General features: G+C 33.0%; 2 protein-coding genes across 2 annotated transcripts; both read right to left on the reverse strand.

Annotated features, from left to right (window-relative positions):
- Positions 1 to 1,365: 1,365 nt before the first annotated feature.
- Positions 1,366 to 4,175, reverse strand: LOC138313547 (uncharacterized). The gene is made up of 5 exons (XM_069253943.1): positions 3,987 to 4,175; positions 2,921 to 3,031; positions 2,487 to 2,605; positions 2,055 to 2,150; positions 1,366 to 1,600 (listed from the first exon to the last, which is right to left on the reverse strand). Exons 1-5 carry the CDS (start codon positions 4,173 to 4,175, stop codon positions 1,366 to 1,368), a joined length of 750 nt encoding a protein of 249 aa, XP_069110044.1.
- A 14,343-nt stretch (positions 4,176 to 18,518) lies between these two features.
- On the reverse strand, positions 18,519 to 19,476 carry LOC138313548 (uncharacterized). Its single transcript, XM_069253944.1, has one exon. The coding sequence runs from the start codon at positions 19,392 to 19,394 to the stop codon at positions 18,534 to 18,536; it is 861 nt and encodes a 286-aa protein (XP_069110045.1). The 5' UTR covers positions 19,395 to 19,476; the 3' UTR covers positions 18,519 to 18,533.
- Between the last annotated feature and the right edge of the window lie 4,301 nt (positions 19,477 to 23,777).

A 23,777-nucleotide genomic window follows, 5' to 3' on the forward strand; every position in this document is an offset into this window, starting at 1 on the left:
GACATGTTATCTTATTATAAAAGGACATGTTTATCTCATTATAACAAGACATGTTTATCATTATTTTAACAAGACATGTTATATCAATTTTAACAAGACATGTTCTCTTATTATAATAACAAAGACAAGTTATCTCATTATAAACAAGACAATGTTATCTCATTATAACAAGGTCTTGTTGTTCATTATAACAAAAACTTGTTATTCTCATTATAACATAGACATGGTATCTCTTTATAACCAAGACATGTTATCTCAGTATAACACGACATGTTATCTTATTGTAACAATGACATGTTATCTCGATATACTACGAAGACATGTTATCAAGTTATAAAAAGAATATGTTTATCAAGTTACTAACAAGATTTTAGGTTATCTCATTATAACGGAATACATTATTTAGTTATAAAGAAACACACTCTCGTAGCGATCAGGTTTTTCTTGTTATAATGAGATAGCGAATCTTGATTATAATGAGATTAACTTTCTTGTTATAACGATGAGGATAAATAATTACTCGTTATGGCATGTATTAGGCTGCCATAACTTCAGTTAGTGTTTAAGTTAACTTGATGCCGTTCTTGTTATAACTTTATTTTTAAAGCTGCTCTCATTATTTTTGTGTTTTAAAATATTGTTTTTTGAACAATTCTTTTTCAACATATTGCAAAACTGTTTAAAATCTTCTAGTCCATCCAACAAGGTGACATGAGAATGGTGCGGAATATGTAACATCAAAATGACACCTAACCACATAATAACAATATGCTCCAGTGAAAATACCATGGTTTAATAACAAACACTTTTATTTGGGTTTTCATTTGTTTACAGTTATTTTGACTTACACAGAAGAGAAAGTTTGCAACACACTATAATGTACACATATAACAAATTGAAAATCATCTGTTCTTATTATTAATTACTTATTGCCAAAAGCTGTCCTATGTATATAGATGATATATGAAGATAAAATTTGGTTAAGATTTAGGTTTGAGGATATAAGTGACGACAGAGTCTTTCAGATAGTAAATTGATATGAAGAAATCGCTGTAATGTAATTAAAACCTTTTGTTAGATTTTTTATGCAACGAAAGAACCCCAACTATAAAGGGGATATGATTTTATAAATACTTCATCCATACAGATGTCGTGTTATTGTTGCCAATACAATTTGTTTTTTTTTTCCTGTTTGAAACCATAACCTAACAATTCATAGGCGTTTTGTAATAAAATATATGAATAAATTAGATAAATAACTTTGTAGACATGAAAAAACAATATTGTCATGTTAATTTCCCCTTAATGTCACATTTGTTTGTTGTCCATGTACTTCACACACACAGAATACACTTGACCATTGGGTCAGTTTCCCGCCATGCCTAAACATCTCTTGTGGCACCATCTCCACAGTTGGTGCATTCGTACATGGTTTTCCCTTTCCTCTTCTTCCCAAAACAGAAGGTAAGTCACATCTCCTTGCAGATGATACTGTGGCATTTGCTCAGGGAGTTGTTTCAATGCATATCTTCTGTAGGAAGCCACATGACACTGGAGCATGATTGCTGGAGTTTTGTGTCTCACAACTGCAACAGCGATTCTGAAATATATACAGTAAAACAATATATTTTCATTTCCATTATGTTGTACTTGCATATGTTATTTTCTTTCTTAACATGCATTGAAGTGAAATCTCTTCCATTTGAACGAATATAAACGGTATGCAGTTGAACCTCCTTTACTTACAGGTCATGTTTTATTGGTATAAACCAAATTTTTGCAACTGTTTTATTTCACTAAATAAATATTATTCAAATCATTTGAAGTTTTATCAGCATTTTCTCTGATTTCATGTTGACAAGGTTTTGCTGTTTGAGATACATAATCATATTTCTAAAACTAAATCAAGAACCATCTTCTTGAAAAAAGAAAATTGGATGACTTCTAAACAGCAATTTGCCTTATACATATAAAGTTATTATGAGCAAATTTTATAGACAAAGTAGTAGAGACTGAAGGTAATAAATGGGGGTGCCTACCATCAAAACAAATACTCCACACGAGTTGCCGTCTTCTTGTACTTGGACGAATGTCGCTCATCCCCATCTTCCATGTCTGTAGCCCATTTCTCTCTTTTCTCCATGAATTTCCTATCAAATCAAAAGTTGATTATCAGGTTCATTCCCAATGAAATATGTGAAATATAGCATCTTCAAATTCAAGCTGTATCGAAGCTTTACTCGAGTAATTGATTGTTCCATAGTTCACAAACAGAATTGATATTAAGTAGTATAAATAAGTACATTTCTGAATTGTGCTTTTTTCAATAATATAGAGGGCATACATAAACTTCACTTGTTCGCTTTTTTGTCTTTTGAAGACAATCCAGTTTTAATAAATATTAGATGTAGCAGTTACCTACAACAAATAGGTATTTGCCAGACTTAATCAATAATGATCATCATGGATATGAATGGTTAATTTACCTCCAGTGATTCACAAATTTAGCTGCCCTGTCAAGGTTTGGCAGAGAATCCCCAGCACATTGATTTCCTGGGCTGTCCATTGAGCAGCAACAAGAAGAACCAGTGGTGTTTATGACAAACTGGCACCAGAACATGCGCTACATATGTGTGAAGTGGTATCTGTAAATCCGATAATGGTAATATTATTTGTTGACATGTTAGGGTAATTACATATTACTACAAACACTACCAGTAATTTGTTTCCAATAATGCTACAATGGTATTTAATTATTAAAATATCTTTTCCAGAGTTTTTATATGTAAAATCCTGACAATGCTCAGTAAAATGTTTTTTTTAAAGTTGAAAACTTGACAAACAAGGGCTTTGAATCTGTGATTTTTGAGCTGTAAAAAGCTTTTATATATTCATTTGAATATACAGCTAAGATTTATACCCTGAGGATATAGCCATGTGAAATTTCCCATTTCCCACTGCACTGGTAGGGAAAACTAGGTAGGATGTAGGTCTGATCACTGCTTAGAAGTCCCAAATAGGCATGGATGACCTGTTTGAATTAAAAGTAAATAATTTATTATTGTCACATGCGATGATAAAATAATGAAGAATGTTAAATGAGAGTTTATTTCATGGGGTTTAATCAAAACAAACCCTAGAAATGTTATAAACAAAACTTTTGAGAAAATGTGATGTTAAAAACCAAACAAAAACAGAATGTATTGAGCTATTGAAACAAGACTTGTACATAAATAATACTTATTATAAAGTTTCCTAAATATTCCAGAACAATATAGCATTGCTCTGATTATATATTGCAATACATTAAGACTAACATCACATTTCCCCTTTTCACAATGTGAATGAAAGCAGTACATATAAATGGATCAGTTTTTCACTAAAATATACCAAGTCATATTTTCTTTATTTTATCACCCAGTAATAGTATTTAAAGAACCCAAGCAGTGATTTTCATTTTGAAATGTCTTTTTTTTTTTTTTTTTTTTTTTTTTTTTTTTTTTTTTTTTTTTTTTTTTTTTTTTTATTTTTTTTTTTTTTTTTTTTTTATTTTTTTTTTTTTTTTTTTTTTTTTTTTTTTTTTTTTTTTTCAAAATTCACATGTTCATTCATTATTCATTACTTCACTCTAAAGGTCAGATAACATAGTAGGTCACATCTGGGCATTTTAAAAATGTGAAGTTATATTTTGAAAAAAAGGATTTACCTGATCAATTTTAACCATTTCTGTGGCAACAGAGTTTTCACACTCAGCAGGATGAAGCGTGACTGTTCCAAACAGTGATTTGATTTTTTTGTTTGGGTATCGTTCCACAGGCCCATGTAGCTCACTTGCAAGGGGAACCCTCCTTCAAAGTTTCCAGTATAGTTTCAATGTCTATGTTGTCCCTAATCATTGCTGTCATCACTGTCTCACTCACTCACTGATGATAACATAGTCATTGAAATGGGCTCCTGAACATGTACCAAAGGATTGTGAAGAATACCATCTGATGAGAAGATCTCCACACTCCTCCTGTCCTCTTTGAACTCATACTTCCTTCTCGCCCATTTAAGTAAAATGTCCTTCCTCGCCCAATTTGTAAAATGATAAGGGTCGAGGAGTCCCCTTGCAGCCAATTTGCAAAAGCCATGCCAGCCAGCCAGGATTCCTGGGTTTTCTTGGCAGTATTCATAGCACCTCACTTCACAAAAATGTCACTGACCATCCTCTGTGGTAGGGAGGGTAGGTCCTTGAAAAAAATTGAGAAATTGTTTGTTGGTGTTGTTTTACTACATGTAGCATCTGTCTTCGATGTCCTTGATGTGGCTCTCTGAGATGTCCTTGTCGTTGTTTTTTTCACTGTCCACTTTCTGATTGTGTTTGGTACAAACAGAATGTTTTCTTCCCTCCTTGTAATACGCAGTTTCAGTTTTCTTGGATGTTATTTTTTACAGTTTTTAAGTGTCGTGGCACAAACTCTCTTCCTAGGTTTTTCTTAAAGAACACACATTTCGCCTGAAGTCTTCTTTGTGGCCTCTTTTTTCTGTTTCACTCTCTCCTGGGTTACGTTGCTCAGGGATGGCAGGCAGGAAATATTTCTTCAGAGACTTTGTTACGTTTACCTTTGTCTTCTTTCCAATCCGAGTCTGAATACACCTTTCCCCACGTGTTCTGTAATTCTGAATGGACCAGGTCCACTTGTTCAAAACATCTTGTCTCCTTTTCCTGTTGATGCGTTACTTATTCTTGAAAAGCACAAGATCCCCAACATCCCCCCCAACATAGCGCACTCATGTTTCTTGTCATATTGGGTCTTTTGGATCTTCTGAGCAACCCCAATCTGTTTCTTTGGCATCTTTGCGGGATCTGAGGAGCTCCGTAAAAGAGGGTTTGTTCGATCGTTCAATAAGATTTCCATGGTAGTCCAACTCTGTCAATCTAATTGCTCATTGATCCCTACCAGAAACTGGAATATCCAGCTGAATGGGCAGCTTCTTCTGCTTCCCTCTTCCATAAGTTAGGAAAAAAAAAAAGGTGTTGCCTTTGTTGATGTCTGTATGCAGGTCCGTGTGGCAAAGGCAATTTGCTGGATGTATCTATCCCAGTCAAACTTGGGTGTCTTTCACATACTTTGAAATTGCCACAACACAAAGTCTGATTGTAATCATCGTTCGGTTAGGCCATTTGTTTGCGGGGGTGGTATGGAGTCGTTAGTCTGTGTTCTATTCTGAGCTTACTGCATAGTGTGTCATTGACCATATTACAGAATTCTCTACCATTGTCTGTTAGAATCACCTCCGGTGTGCCATGTCTGCAGACAGTCTCGATTACAAAATCGGCAATTTCATTTGCATCTTTGGATGGAATCGCTTTGACCTTTGGGGACCCACTTGGTTAGGTAGTCCCCGTTAACAACAAATGACATATTCGGGTTTCCTCTTTCAGTCAGTCGAAGAGGTCCATCAAGATTCCATACCCAAGCATTGCAAAAGGCTTTGGTGTCTTTCACAGGGATTGGGTGTAGGACAGATGGAGTCTTTGCAAGATGATTTTGTCTCTGACATGAAATCGCAATGACGCACATATGTTTCAAATATCACTAGTCATGCTAGGCCCAATAATTAATACCTACTCTTGATCTTTGTTAAGGTCCTATTCATCCCTTGATGACCAGACCATAGGATCATTGTGACACGGAACAAGGCAGCTAAGATGGTCTTTACTTCACCTGGTTTGATGACTCTGAGTTGTCCAAATTTTTTGTGACCGACGATAGAAAACAATGTGCCATCCTCTAAGACTATATGGGTTTAACCTTCTTCCTGTAAGTTACTTTTTGTAGATGTTGCTCTAGAAAAAGAAAACAACATTGAAATCAGAATTTTTACCTTAATATCACTTCAACCTCACATTAACATTTCCTGTAACCATCAAATCAAGTATTCCCTAGATATTACAACAAATTTTCCCTAGCTATTTTTTCTATGGCCACCAAATATGGTATCCCCCTAGTATATTACACTAATTTTCCTCCTCGAGTTACTTTTTCTGTTTCTATAAAAAATGTGGCCCCCCCCCTAGATATTTAAATTACATTCTCCCTAGATTCTTTCTCGATGGCCATCAAATTCTGTATCCCCCCCCCCCATAGTATCATTACACTTAGTCTCTCCCTAGACACTTTTTCTAATCACCATCAAATATGTATTACCCCTAGATATTACATAAATCTCTCCCTAGATACTTTTTCTGATGACCATCAAATTATGTATCCCCCCCCCTAGCTTATATTACATTAATCTTTCCCTAGTTACTTTTTTGATGGCCATCAAAATATGTATCCCCCCCTGTGATTAACATATATTTCCCCCTAGATACTTTCTTGATTGCCATCAAATATGTATTCCCGGCTTCCTAAGATATTACCTATATCTCTCCTAGATACTTTTTTTTTCTATGGCCAATCAAATATGTTTCCCCCCAATATTTTACACTAATCTCACTCTAGGATACTTTTTCTAATTACCATTTTTAAATATGTAATTCCCCCTAAGAATATTACTAAATCTCTCCCGAGATACTTTTTCTTATGGCCATTTAAATATGTATCCCCCCTAGATATTACATATAAATCCCTCCCTAGATACTTTTTCTATGACCATCAAATATATATCCCCCCTAGGATATGTAACATAAATCTTTCACCTAGATGCTTTTTTTTTAATGGAACATCTAAAATATGTATCCCCCCCTAGATATATACATTAATTTCTCCTAGTATACTTTTTTCTATGGCCATCAAAATATACTTTTTCTATGGCCCATCAAATATCTATCCCCCCTAAGATATGTATACATTAATTTCTCCCTAGATACTTTTTCTCTTGTCTATCAAAAAATGTATCCCCACCTAAGATATTACATATATTTCCACCCTATATACTTTCCTTGTTTGCCCATCCAAATATGTAATCTCCCTAAGATATTACATAAAATCTCTCCCTAGATCTCTTTGTATCTATGGCCATCAAATATGTATCCCACCTATATATTTACATGAAATCTCTCCCTAGACCTTACTTTTTCTTTGACCTATCAAATATGGTTATCCCCCCTAGATTATTATATAAATCTTTCCCTAGTTACTTTCTCGATGCCATCAAATATTGTATCCCCCCTAAGATATTAACATTTATTTTCACCCCGTCGATACTTTTTCTGTTTCTATAAAAAAGTGTCCCCCCCCCCCTAGATAATTAAATTTAATCTCTCCTAGATACTTTCTCAATGGCCCTCAAATATGTTCCCCCCTCAGATATTACACTTATCTTTCCCTAGATACTTTTTTCATGGCCATCAAATATGTGTCCCCCTCCTAGATAATACATAAATTCTCTCCCTAGATACTATTTCTATGACCATCAAATATGTACTCCCCCTTCTCCCTATATATACATAAAATCTTTCCCTAGAAACTTTTTTTGATGGCATCAAATATGTATCCCCCCTTGATAATACATATATTTTCCCCCTAAAACTTTCTTGATTGCCATCAAAATATGTAATCCCCCCCTAAGATATTAACATAATCTCTCCCTAGATACTTTTTCTATGGCCATCTAAATATGTATCCCCCCCTAGATATTACATAAATCCCCCTAGATACTTTTTCTATGACCATCAAATATGTATATCCCCCCTAGATATATTACACTAATTTCTCCCTAGATACTTTTTTTGATGGCCATCAAATATGTATCCCCCCCTAAGATATTAGATATTTAGATTAGTCTTATCTATCTCTAGATACTTTTTTCTATGGCCATCAAATATGTATCCCCCCCCTAAATATTACATTATAATCTCCCTAGATACTTTTTCTGATGGCCATCAAAAAATGTATCCCCCCTAGATATTACATTAATATCTCCCCTAGATACTTTTTCTATGGCCATCAAATATGTCCCCCCCCCCTAGATATTACACTAATCTCTCCCTAGATACTTTTTTCTATGGCCATCAAATATGTATCCCCCCCCCTAGATATTACATATAATCTCCCCTAGATACTTTTTCTATGGCCATCAAATATGTATCCCCCCTAGATATTTCATAAATAATTCCCCTAGATACTTTTTTTGATGGCCATCAAATATGTATCCCCCCTAGATATTACATTAATTTCTCCCTAGATACTTTTTCGATGGCCATCAAAATATGTATCCCCCCTAGATATCATTTACATCAATATAATTTCTCCCTAGATACTTTTTTGATGGCCATCAAATATGTATCCCCCCTAGATATTACATAATATCTCCCCCTAGATACTTTTTTGATGGCCATCAAAATGTATCCCCCCCCTAGATATTACATTATCTTTCTCCCTAGATACTTTTTTCTATGGCCATCAAATATGTATCCCCCCTAGATATTAGACTAATCTCCCCCTAGATACTTTTTCTATGGCCATCAAATATGTATCCCCCTAGATATTACATTAATCTCCCCCCTAGATTTTTTTTTGATGGCCATCAAAATATGTATCCCCCCTAGATATATTACATTAATTTCTCCCTAGATACTTTTTGATGGCCATCAAATATGTATCCCCCCTATATATATTACATTAATCTCCCCTAGATACTTTTTCTATGGCCAACAAATATGTATCCCCCCTAAGATATTACATTAATTTCTCCCTAGATACTTTTTCTATGGCCATCAAATATGTATCCCCCCTAGATATTACATTAATTTCTCCCTAGATACTTTTTCTATGGCCATCAAATATGTATCCCCCCTAGATATTACATAAATCTCCCCCTAGATACTTTTTCTATGGCCATCAAATATGTATCCCCCCTAGATATACACATAAATTTCCCCCTAGATACTTTTTCTATGGCCATCAAATATGTATCCCCCCTAATATATTCCCCCCCCCTAAGATATTATATATGTACCAATCTAATAACTAGATAGATACTTTTTCTTTATGGCCATCAAATATGTATATCCCCCCTAGATATATTACTTAATCTCCCCCTAGATACTTTTTTCTATGGCCATCAAATATGTATCCCCCCCTAGATATTACACTAATATCTCCCCCTAGATACTTTTTCTATGGCCATCAAATATGTATCCCCCCTATATATATTACATAATCTCTCCCTAGATTTTTTTTCTATGCCATCAAATATGTATCCCCCCTAGATATATTACATTAATCTCTCCCTAGATACTTTTTCGATGGCCATCAAATATGTATCCCCCCTAGATATTACATAAATCTTTCCCTAGATACTTTTTCTATGGCCATCAAATATGTATCCCCCCTAGATATTACACTAAATCTCTCCCTAGATACTTTTTCTATGGCCATCAAAAATATGTATCCCCCCCTAGATATTACATTAATTTCTCCCTAGATACTTTTTCTATGGCCATCAAATATGTATCCCCCCTAGATATTACAGGTAAAATTCTCCCTAGATACTTTTTCTATGGCCATCAAATATGTATCCCCCCTAGATATTACATAAATCTCCTCCCTAGATACTTTTTTTTTCTATGGCCATCAAATATGTATCCCCCCTAGATATTACATTATCTCCCCCTAGATTTTTTTTCTATGGCCATCAAATATGTATCCCCCCCCTAGATATTACATAAATCTCTCCCCCTAGATACTTTTTCTATGGCCATCAAAAATATGTATCCCCCCTAGATATATATTACATAATTTCTCCCTAGATACTTTTTCTTTGATGGCCATCAAATATGTATCCCCCCTAGATATTACATTATTTCCCCCTAGATACTTTTTCGATGGCCATCAAATATGTATCCCCCCCTAGATATTACATTAAATCTCTCCCCTAGATACTTTTTCTATGGCCATCAAATATGTATCCCCCCCTAGATATATTACATAATCTCTCCCTAGATACTTTTTCTATGGCCATCAAATATGTATCCCCCCCCCCTAGATATTATTAGAATTTTCCCTAGATACTTTTTCTATGGCCATCAAATATGTATCCCCCCCCCTAGATATTACATTAATCTCCCCTAGATACTTTTTCTTGATGGCCATCAAATATGTATCCCCCCTAGATATTACACTAATTTCTCCCCTAGATACTTTTTTTCTGATGGCCATCAAAAATGTATCCCCCCCCTAGATATTACATATTTCCCCTAGATACTTTTTTGATGGCCATCAAATATGTATCCCCCCTAGATATTACACTAAATCTCCTCCCTAGATACTTTTTCTATGGCCATCAAATATGTATCCCCCCTAGATATTACATATAATCTTCCCCTAGATACTTTTTCTGATGGCCATCAAATATGTATCCCCCCTAGATATTACATAAATCTCCCCTAGATACTTTTTCTATGGCCATCAAATATGTATCCCCCCTAGATATTACACATTATTTCTCCCCTAGATACTTTTTCTATGGCCTCAAATATGTATCCCCCCTAATATGTATCCCCCCTAGATATTACATAAATCTCCCCCTAGATACTTTTTTTTGATGGCCATCAAATATGTATCCCCCCCTAGATATTACATAATATTTCCCCTAGATACTTTTCGATGGCCATCAAATATGTATCCCCCCCCTAGATATTACATTTAATTCCCCTAGATACTTTTTGATGGCCATCAAATATGTATCCCCCCCTAGAGATATTACACTAATCTCTCCCTAGATACTTTTTCTATGGCCATCAAATATGTATCCCCCCTAGATATTACATACTAATTCTCCCTAGATACTTTTTTATGGCCATCAAATATGTATCCCCCCCTAGATATTACATTAATTTCTCCCTAGATACTTTTCTATGGCCATCAAATATGTATCCCCCCTAGATATTTTAGATTAATCTCCCCTAGATACTTTTTTTTCTATGGCCATCAAATATGTATCCCCCCTAGATATTATTTTTATATTTGTTCCTAGAGACTTTTTTTTTGATGGCCATCAAATATGTATCCCCCCCTAGATATTACATACTAATCTCCCCTAGATCCTTTTTTTCTTGATGGCCATCAAATATGTATCCCCCCCAGAGATATTATTCCCCTAATTTCTATTTGTGGATATGTATCCCCCCTTTATACATTATCCCCATCAAAATGTATCCCCTATCGAAAATATACCCCTAAGAATTATGGTTTCAAATAATTCCCCCTAGATAGTTTTTATTGCCATAAAAATGTATCCCCCCTAAGATATACATAATCTCCCTAGATCATTTTTCTCTATAGAATTTCTTGGCCTTATATTTCCCCTGATATTACCATTTTTCTGTCCTTACTTTTTCGATTTTTCAAAGAAATGTAATATCCAATGTTTTAATGCATAAATACACATTGCATTAATTGCCCTAGCTGTTGTTATGTATGATTTTTGCAGTACATTAATTTACTGCCAAAATTCATTTTTAACTCTTAAATTATGATTTGTACACATAAATCAAGATATTTGCATATAAGCATCCTAGTTCTCAAATTTATGGATAACATTTTGGTGATGAAAATAAATTTAAAAGCTCGATCTTCTTTACGTACAGCACAATTTTAAAGATATATATTTACTTTATATTCTCCCCCTAGAATTTTTTCTTGATGAGCACCATACATGCATTACAATATTTTTTTTTAAAAGATGATTTCATTGAAAATTTATAATGATTCAAATGTAAAATCACAAATTCATTTATATAAAACAGCAGATAGTCAGATGGTAAAATTTAGAAGGATCAAATAACTCCTCAACTTATTGATAAATGAACTCTTCATTAACATGAACTACAGTATCAGTTATTTTGTGAGAATTCTATAATAACATCATTATTTTCTTTAAATTATTGACTTGAAAATCCTCTTCTTTTTTTTGTCTTTCAATACTTCAACCTTTTTTGAACATTGATAAAATATTATATATAAACATATGATATCATTTTACAGCATGCACATTACATGGTTGGACCTATATATATGACTACAGTTACATATGAGAGACTTTTTTTAATAATCTATACCAATACAAATATAAAAAATATATTATTAATTAAAAAAATTAATTTAAAAAAACCTAATACAGGGTTCATAACATTAATTATTGCAGTAATTAATATATACTTACAAGAACTTGCTCTGGCCACAAAAAAATTGGATAAATCACTTTGATAATACTCAACAATATGGAGATAACATTTTTGAGTATCATCCATGTTGACCCATCAAACACAAAAGCGCCGAATGATGTTAAAAAAATTTGTACAGGTAATTTTTCAAAACTCATATTGGCAAATATTCAACACATCCAATATCTTCTGTCTGCCAATCTGTGTCTGCATCCTTTGCTAAAACAACATCAGGTCACCCACCTTTATTGTATTAAGTGTGTTGTGGGATAGGTGACACATCCATTTATATTGATAAAAACAATGCTAGCTATAGCCCTGAGATAATCCCTGATAATTATATCCTTTCTTCTCAATATGTATATTTCAAATTAATGTCAATTATTGATCATTGAATTGTATATAATGTTTATTTTAACAAACAAATTGATGTGGATATAATGCATGACACTTTAAAAACTAATTGATTTAACAAATTACTAGTTTTTCAAAAAGCACATATATTACATCACATGTACAGATGAGAATGCATATATATACACAATTTATTTTCTGGAAAATAATTATTTCCAATTGCAAGAATATATATATCTATTCATAATCATGTTTAATATTCATTTCCATTATATTAATCCAATAGATATTGGAACATGCATTTTTGATCACATAATATTAATAAAGTTTCTGATTTTCCATTTAATTTAATTGTAATTTAGAAATTTCTAAATATTTGTTTTGTACTTTATAATTATTAATTACACTTAAAATTTATATTTATTGCAATACTATATACTTGTTTACTAGCTTGTGCAATGCAGTTAGTATACATACAAATTATCAAATGCACTTCCATAATACATTTGTACACTAAAAATGTTTATAATTAGAATTTTCATTCAAAACAAATTTTATCTCATAGTTTGGTTTGGATTGATGTTTGCTCTTGTTATTTATTGTCTAATGTTTGTAAATATACCCACAGGTATTTTTATAGGTGCCCTCTACCTGTATCAGTGTCAGGTGTGACCCCCACTGTGCTGTTATGTAATACAGGTAGACCAGGTTTAAAAATTAAACTACCTGTACAGTTACCTTGACACACCTAAATAATTTTGCTGATTTTCTTTTATTTTGAATAACATTTACCAATTTTATTAGGAAATCATAAAAAACAGACAAGGGGGTATACTTTTTTGAAAGGGAAGGGACTTTAACTTTTTTGATTTTTATCAATTAAAGTATCCATTAGATTGACTAAGATATTTTATACTATGGGGGATACTTTTTTTAACAGGGCCCCGTCCAGAACTAAAATAAATAGCCTAAAAATGCCTAAAAGGATTTCCTTTAGAATAAAAAATTACTTTTGGAGAATGTCACTTAAAAATAAAAGACGTAACCATATATACGTTTTATCAAAAAAACATCACAAAATTTAAGTAATTTTGTTCAAATTGTGGCATGTAAATTTCACTGATAATATTCAAATATGAACATCTTATGAGCCAGGTTGAAATTGTGAAGGGTTTGAGTTAACGAAATAAGCTTTCAAAATTGTTTAGAAATATTTGAATAAAGGACCTCATGTTTTTATATGATATTTTCAAAAATATTTGTTCATATCATAGTTAAAATATTGTGAAAATTAACAACAGATATTTCATTCTCATTTTTTTTGCAATAGCCATTCTTTTTTTTAGGGGAAAAAATATTTAACATATTTTATGTACATATTTACAGAATAATTATAAAACCTTAATTTCGCAGCAAAGTTGTTTACAATGTTTAAATTTTAGTAAGCTCAAATATCAAAAAAAAATTAAGAATACCCTTTTTTTTCAAAAACATTTTGAACATAATTGTTATTGGCATATTAAATGCAAGAAATCAGAAATGTTTTAAAAAAAAATGATATGCTGTTTTTTTTCCAATCAAGTATAGATATTCTACAATCTAATCCAATCCAATACAATGGAATTTTACTTAGGTCTGTATGTGATGTAGATCAAAAGGAACATTAAAACATTTAACGGACAAAAAGTTATAGATTCATTGTTTAGGACAAAAGCCCATTGGACAAAAACCCCTTGTCACTAATGGAAACAAGCAGGACAAAAAACACATTTTTTTTAAAAAAATTTTGATATATAAAAATTTTTACCTCATATTTTTTATATTACATAATTGAAAAGTAACATCTGTTCAAATATACATGAATCCGAATTCAAAATAAGACAGGGAATGTAATCAACTCTACTGTATGCATTTGGAGAAACTTCTTTGCTAAAAAATAAGGATTCACTATTTGCAGACAAAAAATGTTTACCCCAACATATTTTGTTAATCTGAACCTTTTTTTACTTCACTTTGAGGCCAGGTTTGATGTCTCTTTTTGTACATGAAATCACGTCTACTTTTCGAGAACACAATATGTTGGCTATGAATCTATTGACAGTTCCTATATTATGGCTGCTGATACCACATATGGTAAATAAAAAAAAATCACCTTCATCTTATAATTAAGGCATTTTAGATCACATGTGCTTTATAAGCTAACAAACTCACAATATTTAAACTTTGTTCCTAAATAACAAATAAAGATATATTTATAACAAAAAAGAAAAGTATTTTGTTGTTCTGAAGCTATCCTATGATCCTGCAAATCACATTACAATATCAACAACACACAGAGGCTAATCGAACCGTCTAAAGGAGAGACAAAATTACCTGTAAGACCACCTTACCAGTGCAACACACCTGGGCTTAATTACAGGTAGAAGTTAATGTTACAAGTAATTCCTGCCCGTTGGTGGCTATTACTATCTCATTTGAAGTCAACTACATGATTTTATCAGATAATTACAAGTTATTGCTATAATCACTGCATATCAAATGAGATGCTCCTGCAGCCCCAGGTAGACATTTAAATTCCTTACAACTAAGTTAGATCAATAATGGAGCAGGCAGAAATTTGGGATTATTTGATATTGATTTTTCCAAAATTCAATTTAAATAAATTCTTAAAGAAATTTTACAGCTCCTCTCATGACTATCTTTAGAGACAGCATGCATATGCATGTGGTAGATTGATGTACATGTTGTACTTGTCTTCTTGTGATACAGTAGCTTACAGGTGCTATACCGGTACCCTAGCTACTTAATACTGTCGTTCTAAAGGTGTATTCATACTTAGTGTTATCAACAGCGAAATTGTTTTAGTGATTTAGGCATCCTGTGGAAAAATATTCTATTTCTAAATCTCCCACAATCATTGGTATATACTATAAGAATATTAACTGAGTTTTTTTTACTTTTACTTCAATATATCTTGGCAATAAATCTCTATACATTTGAACCAATACCTGCCATTACATGCCAATATTGAGTAATGTTGTGAGGTCATACAAATAGAGCAATTAACCTTATAACTCTGGACCAGAAATGACCATTGAAATGGTGGCGATAATGATTCCATGGAGAGGAAATTGGAGTTAAGGCTTTGTGTGAGACATGTTGGACACTAAGTCAAATATTTATACAGCATATCGGGGCAATTCTGGAGGTGACAAATCTGACTGTGACACTACTCAGCAGTATTTACCTAAGTGCTGACATAGGTAATAATGTACTGGGAACCTTTTACTCCTACCAGTCCACTATTTACACTTACATAACACTAAGGCTGGTATTTCCGGGGCCCTTTACTTTTCACACTGGTGTCACAATCTGAAAACTTTTAACCCCAATTTTATGTCCATGAATGTTATATTTGCCGTGTGTTGGTTGGCTTGTAACCTTCAGCAAAAAAAAAAAAAAAAAAAATCTGAAAGAAAATTAAGTTGAACTACCATATAAAAATAATACTTTATTTATAGAGGGTAGTTCAGACGGTACCGATGTATCATATATTTTGGTCATACAGACTCCCCATTCCATCTCGATTCCATTATGATCATCTGTCAAAAACTGTTTAAATTTCTCTATCAAAATCTCAGATGGCACATAATATAAATTCAAATATATTGCCCCTTAATTATATATAACTTCCTGTCCTCATTTACTTTTTACCTGATGTCTTACTTCGAATTCAATACCTGTATATATATGATCTCCAATACTCAGTCTATTTAAACTGTGTATCTGAAATTCTTAACATTTATCCAAACGTCAAATGATCGAAAATTACTTTTAAGAACACATGTCATATTTTATGCTTTCATCTATAAATCAATTCATAATTCCGGCTAAAGTATGTCTTTCTAACACTAAACTTTTTATTAAATGGATCATTATTTTTCCATTTCCTGTGTGATTAAGTTCTGTCTATCTCCGATCGCTACACACTATCAAACCATTCACCCATAGCTCAATAGATCCTATCGTTGCGCCTTGCCACAGAAAATTTCAGCAATTTCTTGGTCACGCACACAATAAACATAGCAACTTACATTTTATTTAACAATGACAGCCATGTTGAGAAGTTCTATGATGATCCTAGATCCACAACATTTTTTAATTCTGCAAGTGCCAAAGAAAATTCAACTTGAACTACCTCAAAATATTAACACATACGGATCAAAAGCCCTAGCCGTTGCTCGGGAGGATATCAAGTGTCCAGTGGATAATTTGTGAACAGTTATAATAAACAGAGCAAAGTAGCAGTGTTATCTGGCCAGGTAAACTATTTACCTGTGTGTCGCTTGACAGTTAGATGATATGGTCTGGTTCTCGCCAATAATCAGATGTTGTATGGCTGACACTTGAGATGTTCATGGCCCATACCGGTAGTACATTACCATATAAAACATTTCAATTCTGTCCACTTTTATTGCCCTTATCTATGTATAGAAGTACTGGTTTCTCCTCTTTCTTAATTTAGTATTTTGAATTTTATATAGGGCAAGAATGCAAAGCAAATACTTTTGGGTGAACGTTTAACTTTTAAATCTTGTGTCAGTGTTTGAAGACCCTTATCTGTTATCCAACCCACTGCTCACAAGTGACGAGTACGTTTGATGACCTCATCTTTAACGAAAATTTCAAAAAGTTTAATTTGAATTTGTAGATCACAAATTTCCACTAAAAACCAACATTAGAAGAGTGAGACAACCCTTAAACAGGAAATTGTAAATATTTTCACGTTAAATTTTACTTTTATTATTTATTTAGAAATAACTTAGCAGTAATAAAAATATTGATTTATGGAAAACCTCTAGAAAAATATGCTTGCATGTATGGCATGCTTAATTTAAAAAAAATAAATATGATGTATCAATAAATTTTTCCCTTCAAGCTATCAAATATCCTTTTACTTGTAATTATTAATGCCTAAACAAAGAGTTAGGCTGAAAGGCATAAAGTCATTAGCTGTGGCCTTTGGGTTTTAAAAAGTTAATCTGCTTGTGGAATGTAAGCAAAATCACCTTAGGCTAAGCTTATACACAATTGCCACTGGCGACAATTATCTGTAATCTAATCTCTAAATGACAACATACAATTATTTAGAAACAAGTAAACATGATTACATCAGTCATCTTTTTAGAACTTGTCAGTTGCTAAAGGCATGTGGAAGTCGATAATTAATTAAACGATGGTGTATCAATTCTGAAATTTTGGTGATCAGAAATAATTTAACTCAATGATTTAAGTCCAATAATTACAAACCTTATTATTCCTTGAATTAAATACGGTATTTGACATATTATGCACACCCCTGCATATGGGTTACAATTGACATCCTGCAATTGATTAAAAGTTCCCCTTTGGAATAATCATTATAGTAACCCAAATGCATGGTTCTGAGAAATGAAAACGTGTAATGTTGTTTAAAAATTTGTTGTCAAAAAAGGGCATCTTAATTTTCAGTCTTAAACTTATTAAAGGCTAGATGTTTTTGCACATGGGCTATTGATTCCTGTTTGATACCTTTATTCTGAAAAAGGTACCCATTATGCCAGAAATCAATAACAATTCATAATGAGGAAAAACGGTATAAAGCTAGTATATTAATAATCCGAAATAAAAGGCCAAAATAAATAAATTCAAAGTAAAATCAAAATCATTTCTATGGAATATATATTCAGCCACTATAGGGCCTTCTTCAGTCCGAAATAACACTAACAATAACAATTCAATAATGTATTAAATCAAAAGTCAGAAAATGAAAAACTGTTTTTGAAGATTTTCTGGATAACTTTTCTAGTATTGCATGCAGTCATTATGCAAGACACACTTTATGGATTTTATATTCTCTGCAAATTCTTTGATTTAAACTTGACAAATCCAATCAAATATAACATGCTGATGAAAAATCACATTGATCTATACATTAAAAGAATTTGAATAAACTACACAGTACTTTTAAAATAAAGAAATATTAATCACCATAATCTGCCATAGCCGCTGGTTGCGCATTTTGCATCAAGTGTGAATCACTTTTAGCTTGATGGTCTTTCTTTATGACTGCTGGGTGTCCTGGTTCATTGATCCTCCGTTGCCAGCTTTTCAATTCACTAATGATACGTTTATTATTTTTGTCTCTTGGTGGAACTTGGGGAGGGTTAACACTGTTTGTACTGTGACTGTCTTTTGCAGAGTCTATGGACAATTTTGATATTGGTGAAACTGGAACATCATGATGAGAGCTGTATGATGAAAGTTTTTCTCTGGATTGGTATTTTTCTGGATGACTTGTACTTTCTTTTCTGACATTGCTTCGGTCATGTAATGCATTCAGAACATTATTCGGTTTGACAGTGGCAGTATTGATTGTATGGTATCTGTTTTGGTGTAAAGCACTATGACTAGATCTCTTTGGAGGCTGAGGAGCATCACTGCGAGGCTGGTTTGTTCTCCTGTGAACATGTTCAGTTCTATTTTCCTTCTCCTGGTGACTATCACTGTCACTTTGTCTTTGGTCATTTCGATGAGCACGGTGTTCATGTCTTTGTTGGTTGTCACTTGTATTGGGATTTCGGCTCGTTAACATAGCAAGCTTCAAACCGGCGACAAATCGATCAAAACTAAGGTAACCATTCTGAGGGGTTACTTTACGTAGCGCTTCAATTACCCCACTTGGTAGCCCCTGAACTCCTTCCTCGTGCCATCTACTTTCTATGTCAACAAATCGAACAAATCCACATCTTTGTTCATCCAAAATGTCGAAAAGCACGCGAAGTGATTTCACAAATTGTTTTGGTAACCCTTCAATACTGTTCCATGCTGTCACACTTGTCATGTCTATTTCTTGATGTTACCTGTCTGACTACCTACCTACCGCATCCCTTCACTTGCACCGACTGACAGCGTCGGGCATTCTACTTTTGTTTTGATTGGATATGAGGCTCAGACGGTTGATACAAATTTAAGATTTGTAATCGGAACAAAAATAAATGTTTTGTTTAAAATATAATGAATATAGGATTTTACAAAAGAGTGAAATAAAAACGATTGTATCTAGATAAGGTTAATAAGTATTTGAATAAATAATATATAATGAAGCTAAATAAATAAATAGACCGATTTTGATTTAAATATATTTTGCAATCTTAAAGATATACTTATCGTATTAATCTCAAACCGGAGTTTATCATTTTTGTAGTTTATTGCTTAAGAAAACATTTGCATAGTTAAGCCCACAAAATATTTTTATTTTACATTTTAATTCATTATTAAATAAAGTTATATTCATACAGCTCTTAACCTCCCTGTGTAGTATTGCTTATTTCGAGATTAGATGAGCTATTTCGGGGCCATTTTGATTCTTGACGCGAGGAAAGGTAATCCGGGTTTTACTGCTAGTATAAGCAGTATCCAACTCATAATATTTAATGTGTATACGTGCATTCCATTTATTTAATGGAAGTGTCCAAAAGAAATTCGTTTGCATACTTAATGCGTTGTTAACAGTCTTGAAATTTAATAACTCCACACTGCAGACAGACATCCATGTCATCTCCTAAATTCAGTGGGGGTAACAGTTTGTACATGTTAATGACGGTTTATACAGGTGCTCTTGCTCTAGTATATTGAGTTAAGCTACGACACATCCACTTTGCTAATAAATCATGTATACCAAGGTGCCAGACATAAGTAAAGTTAATTACGAAAACGATACCTATGAATTTATCTTCCTTGTTCAGTGTTCCAGCTAGGTCGGGTTAGCAGGGCGCGGCGCCCTGCCCTTAATTCCCAGCGCCCTGCCCTTTTTCCTAACGCCCTGCCCCTTTTCCCATCGCCCTGTCCCTTTTTCCATTTCCCCATACTGTCCCGATATCGTCGGCTCAAATTCGGGACTTAGCAAGTCTAGCTAACACAACTTCCTGCTTCCTGTTTGCTCGCGCATATCATTGATGTCTTCAACTTCCGACTCAAAATAAACAAACTTACAATGTTTTTATCACGCCAAGAACTCAACAAATCGGCAAAGAAATGTCACGATCTTTTGTGGATGTTCAGGTATGTAGTTATATGCAATTTTCGTAATGTATTTTGATGCATTTTTGCCTCAATTGCTTCAAAATCGGCGTAGCATTTTCGCGTGTCGGCTTTTCTTTGATGTGCAAAAAGTAAATAAATTCACAAAATAAGAAGCTTTATCGATCAAGAAGCGAGATTTTGAATTGGCAATTATTATTCTATGCCACCGATAACACTTTGGAATTGATATCTTGCGTAATTTGTTGTTTAATTATACATTTTCTGGTAGTGCGAGCCGTGAGGCATGGCTTCGCTAAGTCCAGGCACAAACCATCAAAATACACGGAGTTATTTCAGTCATCGAATTCCTCATTTAATCCTATACATTTAGCTATTCAAACTTAATTTGAACAAAAAGTATTACTATAAGCCGTATTTTTCGTTTACTGCGTATAAAATACTTATTTATTTCATGACCAGTAGGCCTATCTTAAACGTTAATTAACATTGAGAATAAAACTTGAATAATGGTCCAATTGTTTAATATTTTTGTTTTCTTTTTAATTTGTAGAGCTTCCTTCTACTTCATAGATGACAAATCTGATGCTGAGGACTAGTACTCCTGATGTCCAGCGCTAGCTTCACTTATGAACACCTCACAACCAGCCTTATTATGTGTGACAAATTTCCTAGGTTATATATACACATACTTTTATCAAAGAACTATTTTTGAAGTCAATTACAATTGTTGTCAACTACTTAATTTGGGCATGCAACTTTGTTACAATTTATATATATATATATTTTTTTTTAATTTCAATTTATTAACTTCTTGATTTCATGGATGAAAGTGTGGATTTTTTTTTAATATTGATAACTTGTAATGTCTGAGAGATGTGTAGGTATGTCTACTGAGTGCATGGTGAGATTACAGGGAGCTGTATATGTGGATACATTGTTTTCAACATTTACTTGTTGTTAAATAAATTTGATTTAATTGAAAGAATTTTGTTTCTTCTCTTTTCATTCTGTAAATCCATTCAAGCTCATGGATAGAACTAAATTCTGAAACAAAGGTAAACACATGATCACTTAAAGACAAATTGGGGCAATTTGTAATACTTATTTGGTAAATGTTACTTGATGCGAGACTGAATGGACTTTGTAAATGACAACACACATTGCAAAGGCAAATATATGGAAGATGTTTCTTGAAGTAAGACTTAAGGAATCAGCAGAGAGTACAGAGACAAATACAGAACTGAAACAAAGCAGATATTGTGGCATCCTGTACATGTTAATCCAAATAAAAATTAACGAATAATTATCAAAACAGTCAACATTTTCTATACATGTCTCAGACATTTTGGAGAATTCACAAAACACTCCCAAAGTCTACTTGATGCCATAATATAGGTAATGATATTAGAATCATTGATGATTATGATGCAATGATATACATATTATACAGTTGTTTCTGATATTAGCTGTATGTCGTATATAAAATGCCCTAAACATTTTATGTCGCGAAAAAAATGCCCTTTTTTTGCCCAGCGCCCTGCCCTTTTCAAATCCTAGCTGGAACACTGTAAAGTACCTTTCTTCCTTGTATAAGACACATGAACATGATCTATTAATAGCTTTCTAGATCGTTTGATCACCGTACGCTGTTAGCCAATTTTCGCAAACTATATCTAATTAATATTGTGTACATGCGTATTTTAGCTGATGTGGTTGGTTAATTAACATACCTATAGAATTTATCTGTATATAGATCTAAGAAAGTAAAAATTTCTGTTTAGTGCTCTGGCCACGCCCAAGAATCGAACCAGGGTCTCCTGTATAATAACCAATTGCCGACATCAAACCTCTCTATTAATGCAACTTAGTCAAAGAAGAACCATGCTTTTAAAGTCTGATATTTACATCAGTTTATTCAACAACGAAGCCATAATAGCCCACATTTTGCACTACTTGTCACCCCTATTTCTCCATGAGGCTTCAAAGACTTTCATTTTGTGAATCCAAGTTTGAGTGTCAATATAGGATATGTAAAATAATTTTCAATAAACATTTCTTAAATGCCCTCTCTAGAAATTTGATTCAGGTGGAATAGTGGTATAAATATAATGAAACGGCCTTTTACAAGTCAGATCCCATATGAAAAATGTTAACTTCATATGTGTTAAATTTTGCTACATATGTGCTAATGTCTGGACTAATTAAGTAAGTGTACTAGGTTTTGAATAATTTAAAGACTTGTAAGCATGTAATAGCTAATTATATATAATGAAATTGTTTTGTACTTTGAGTCTTTAAAATTTTACGTCTGCATTAGTTCAAATTCTTTTTGGAGTCCATTTTTTCTGCTTCATGGACACATGCTAATTTCAGATTTACAATGTCTAGATCTTCATGGAGTAGAGTTCAATCTAATCTTCATTGGAAGAATTTAACATTTAAGTAAGTGGCATTTGTTGCAATTACACTTGTTAAATTTGCAACTTTCTCATTTATCGGTTCATTGATTTTTCACTGGCATATATACCATGTACTATATATATAGTGATCTACTTAGGCTCATGAAATTTGTTGCTTGTTTTCTGAAGTGAATTTCATAAACCGATCATGCAGAACAATGTTTCTTGGACAAACTGCAAAATTGAAATCTATCAAAATATTGATCTTGCTCCAAATTGAAAATTTTATTTTCACCTTTTGACCTTTATAAACTTAAGAAGGGCCTGGAGAAAAATCATAACGTTTTGAATAACAGTAACATACAATATGAAGAGTTGCAGACCCTAAGGCAACTTTATTAATATCGTTAATCATTGATACCATTGGCCTTCGCTCCTTTCTGCTGAATTTATGTTATGCTATAGTAGTATGTGCTAAATATAGTAAACTGAATGAAGATTCTTATGTGCCAATTATGTTAATTTAGAAAGTAAGAAAAGATAAGATAAGATCCTACATAAAGTCGCCTTTTACGATCATGCAATATGGGTACATTTCTAATGCCCTACCTGCAGGGCTGGTGCAGTACACACAGCATTCATACTCCAAAAGGTATATTTAATGGCCTGACAGGTATATAAAAAAGATTTGTAAAAAATTACATGAGAATGAGACAGAATGAGAAATACAGATTATACATCTCATAAATCAATCTGTCAGACTGACATTGTTTATGTGGCAT

This window comes from Argopecten irradians, unplaced genomic scaffold (genome assembly GCF_041381155.1).
Source record: "Argopecten irradians isolate NY unplaced genomic scaffold, Ai_NY scaffold_0731, whole genome shotgun sequence".
NCBI lineage: Eukaryota > Metazoa > Mollusca > Bivalvia > Pectinida > Pectinidae > Argopecten > Argopecten irradians.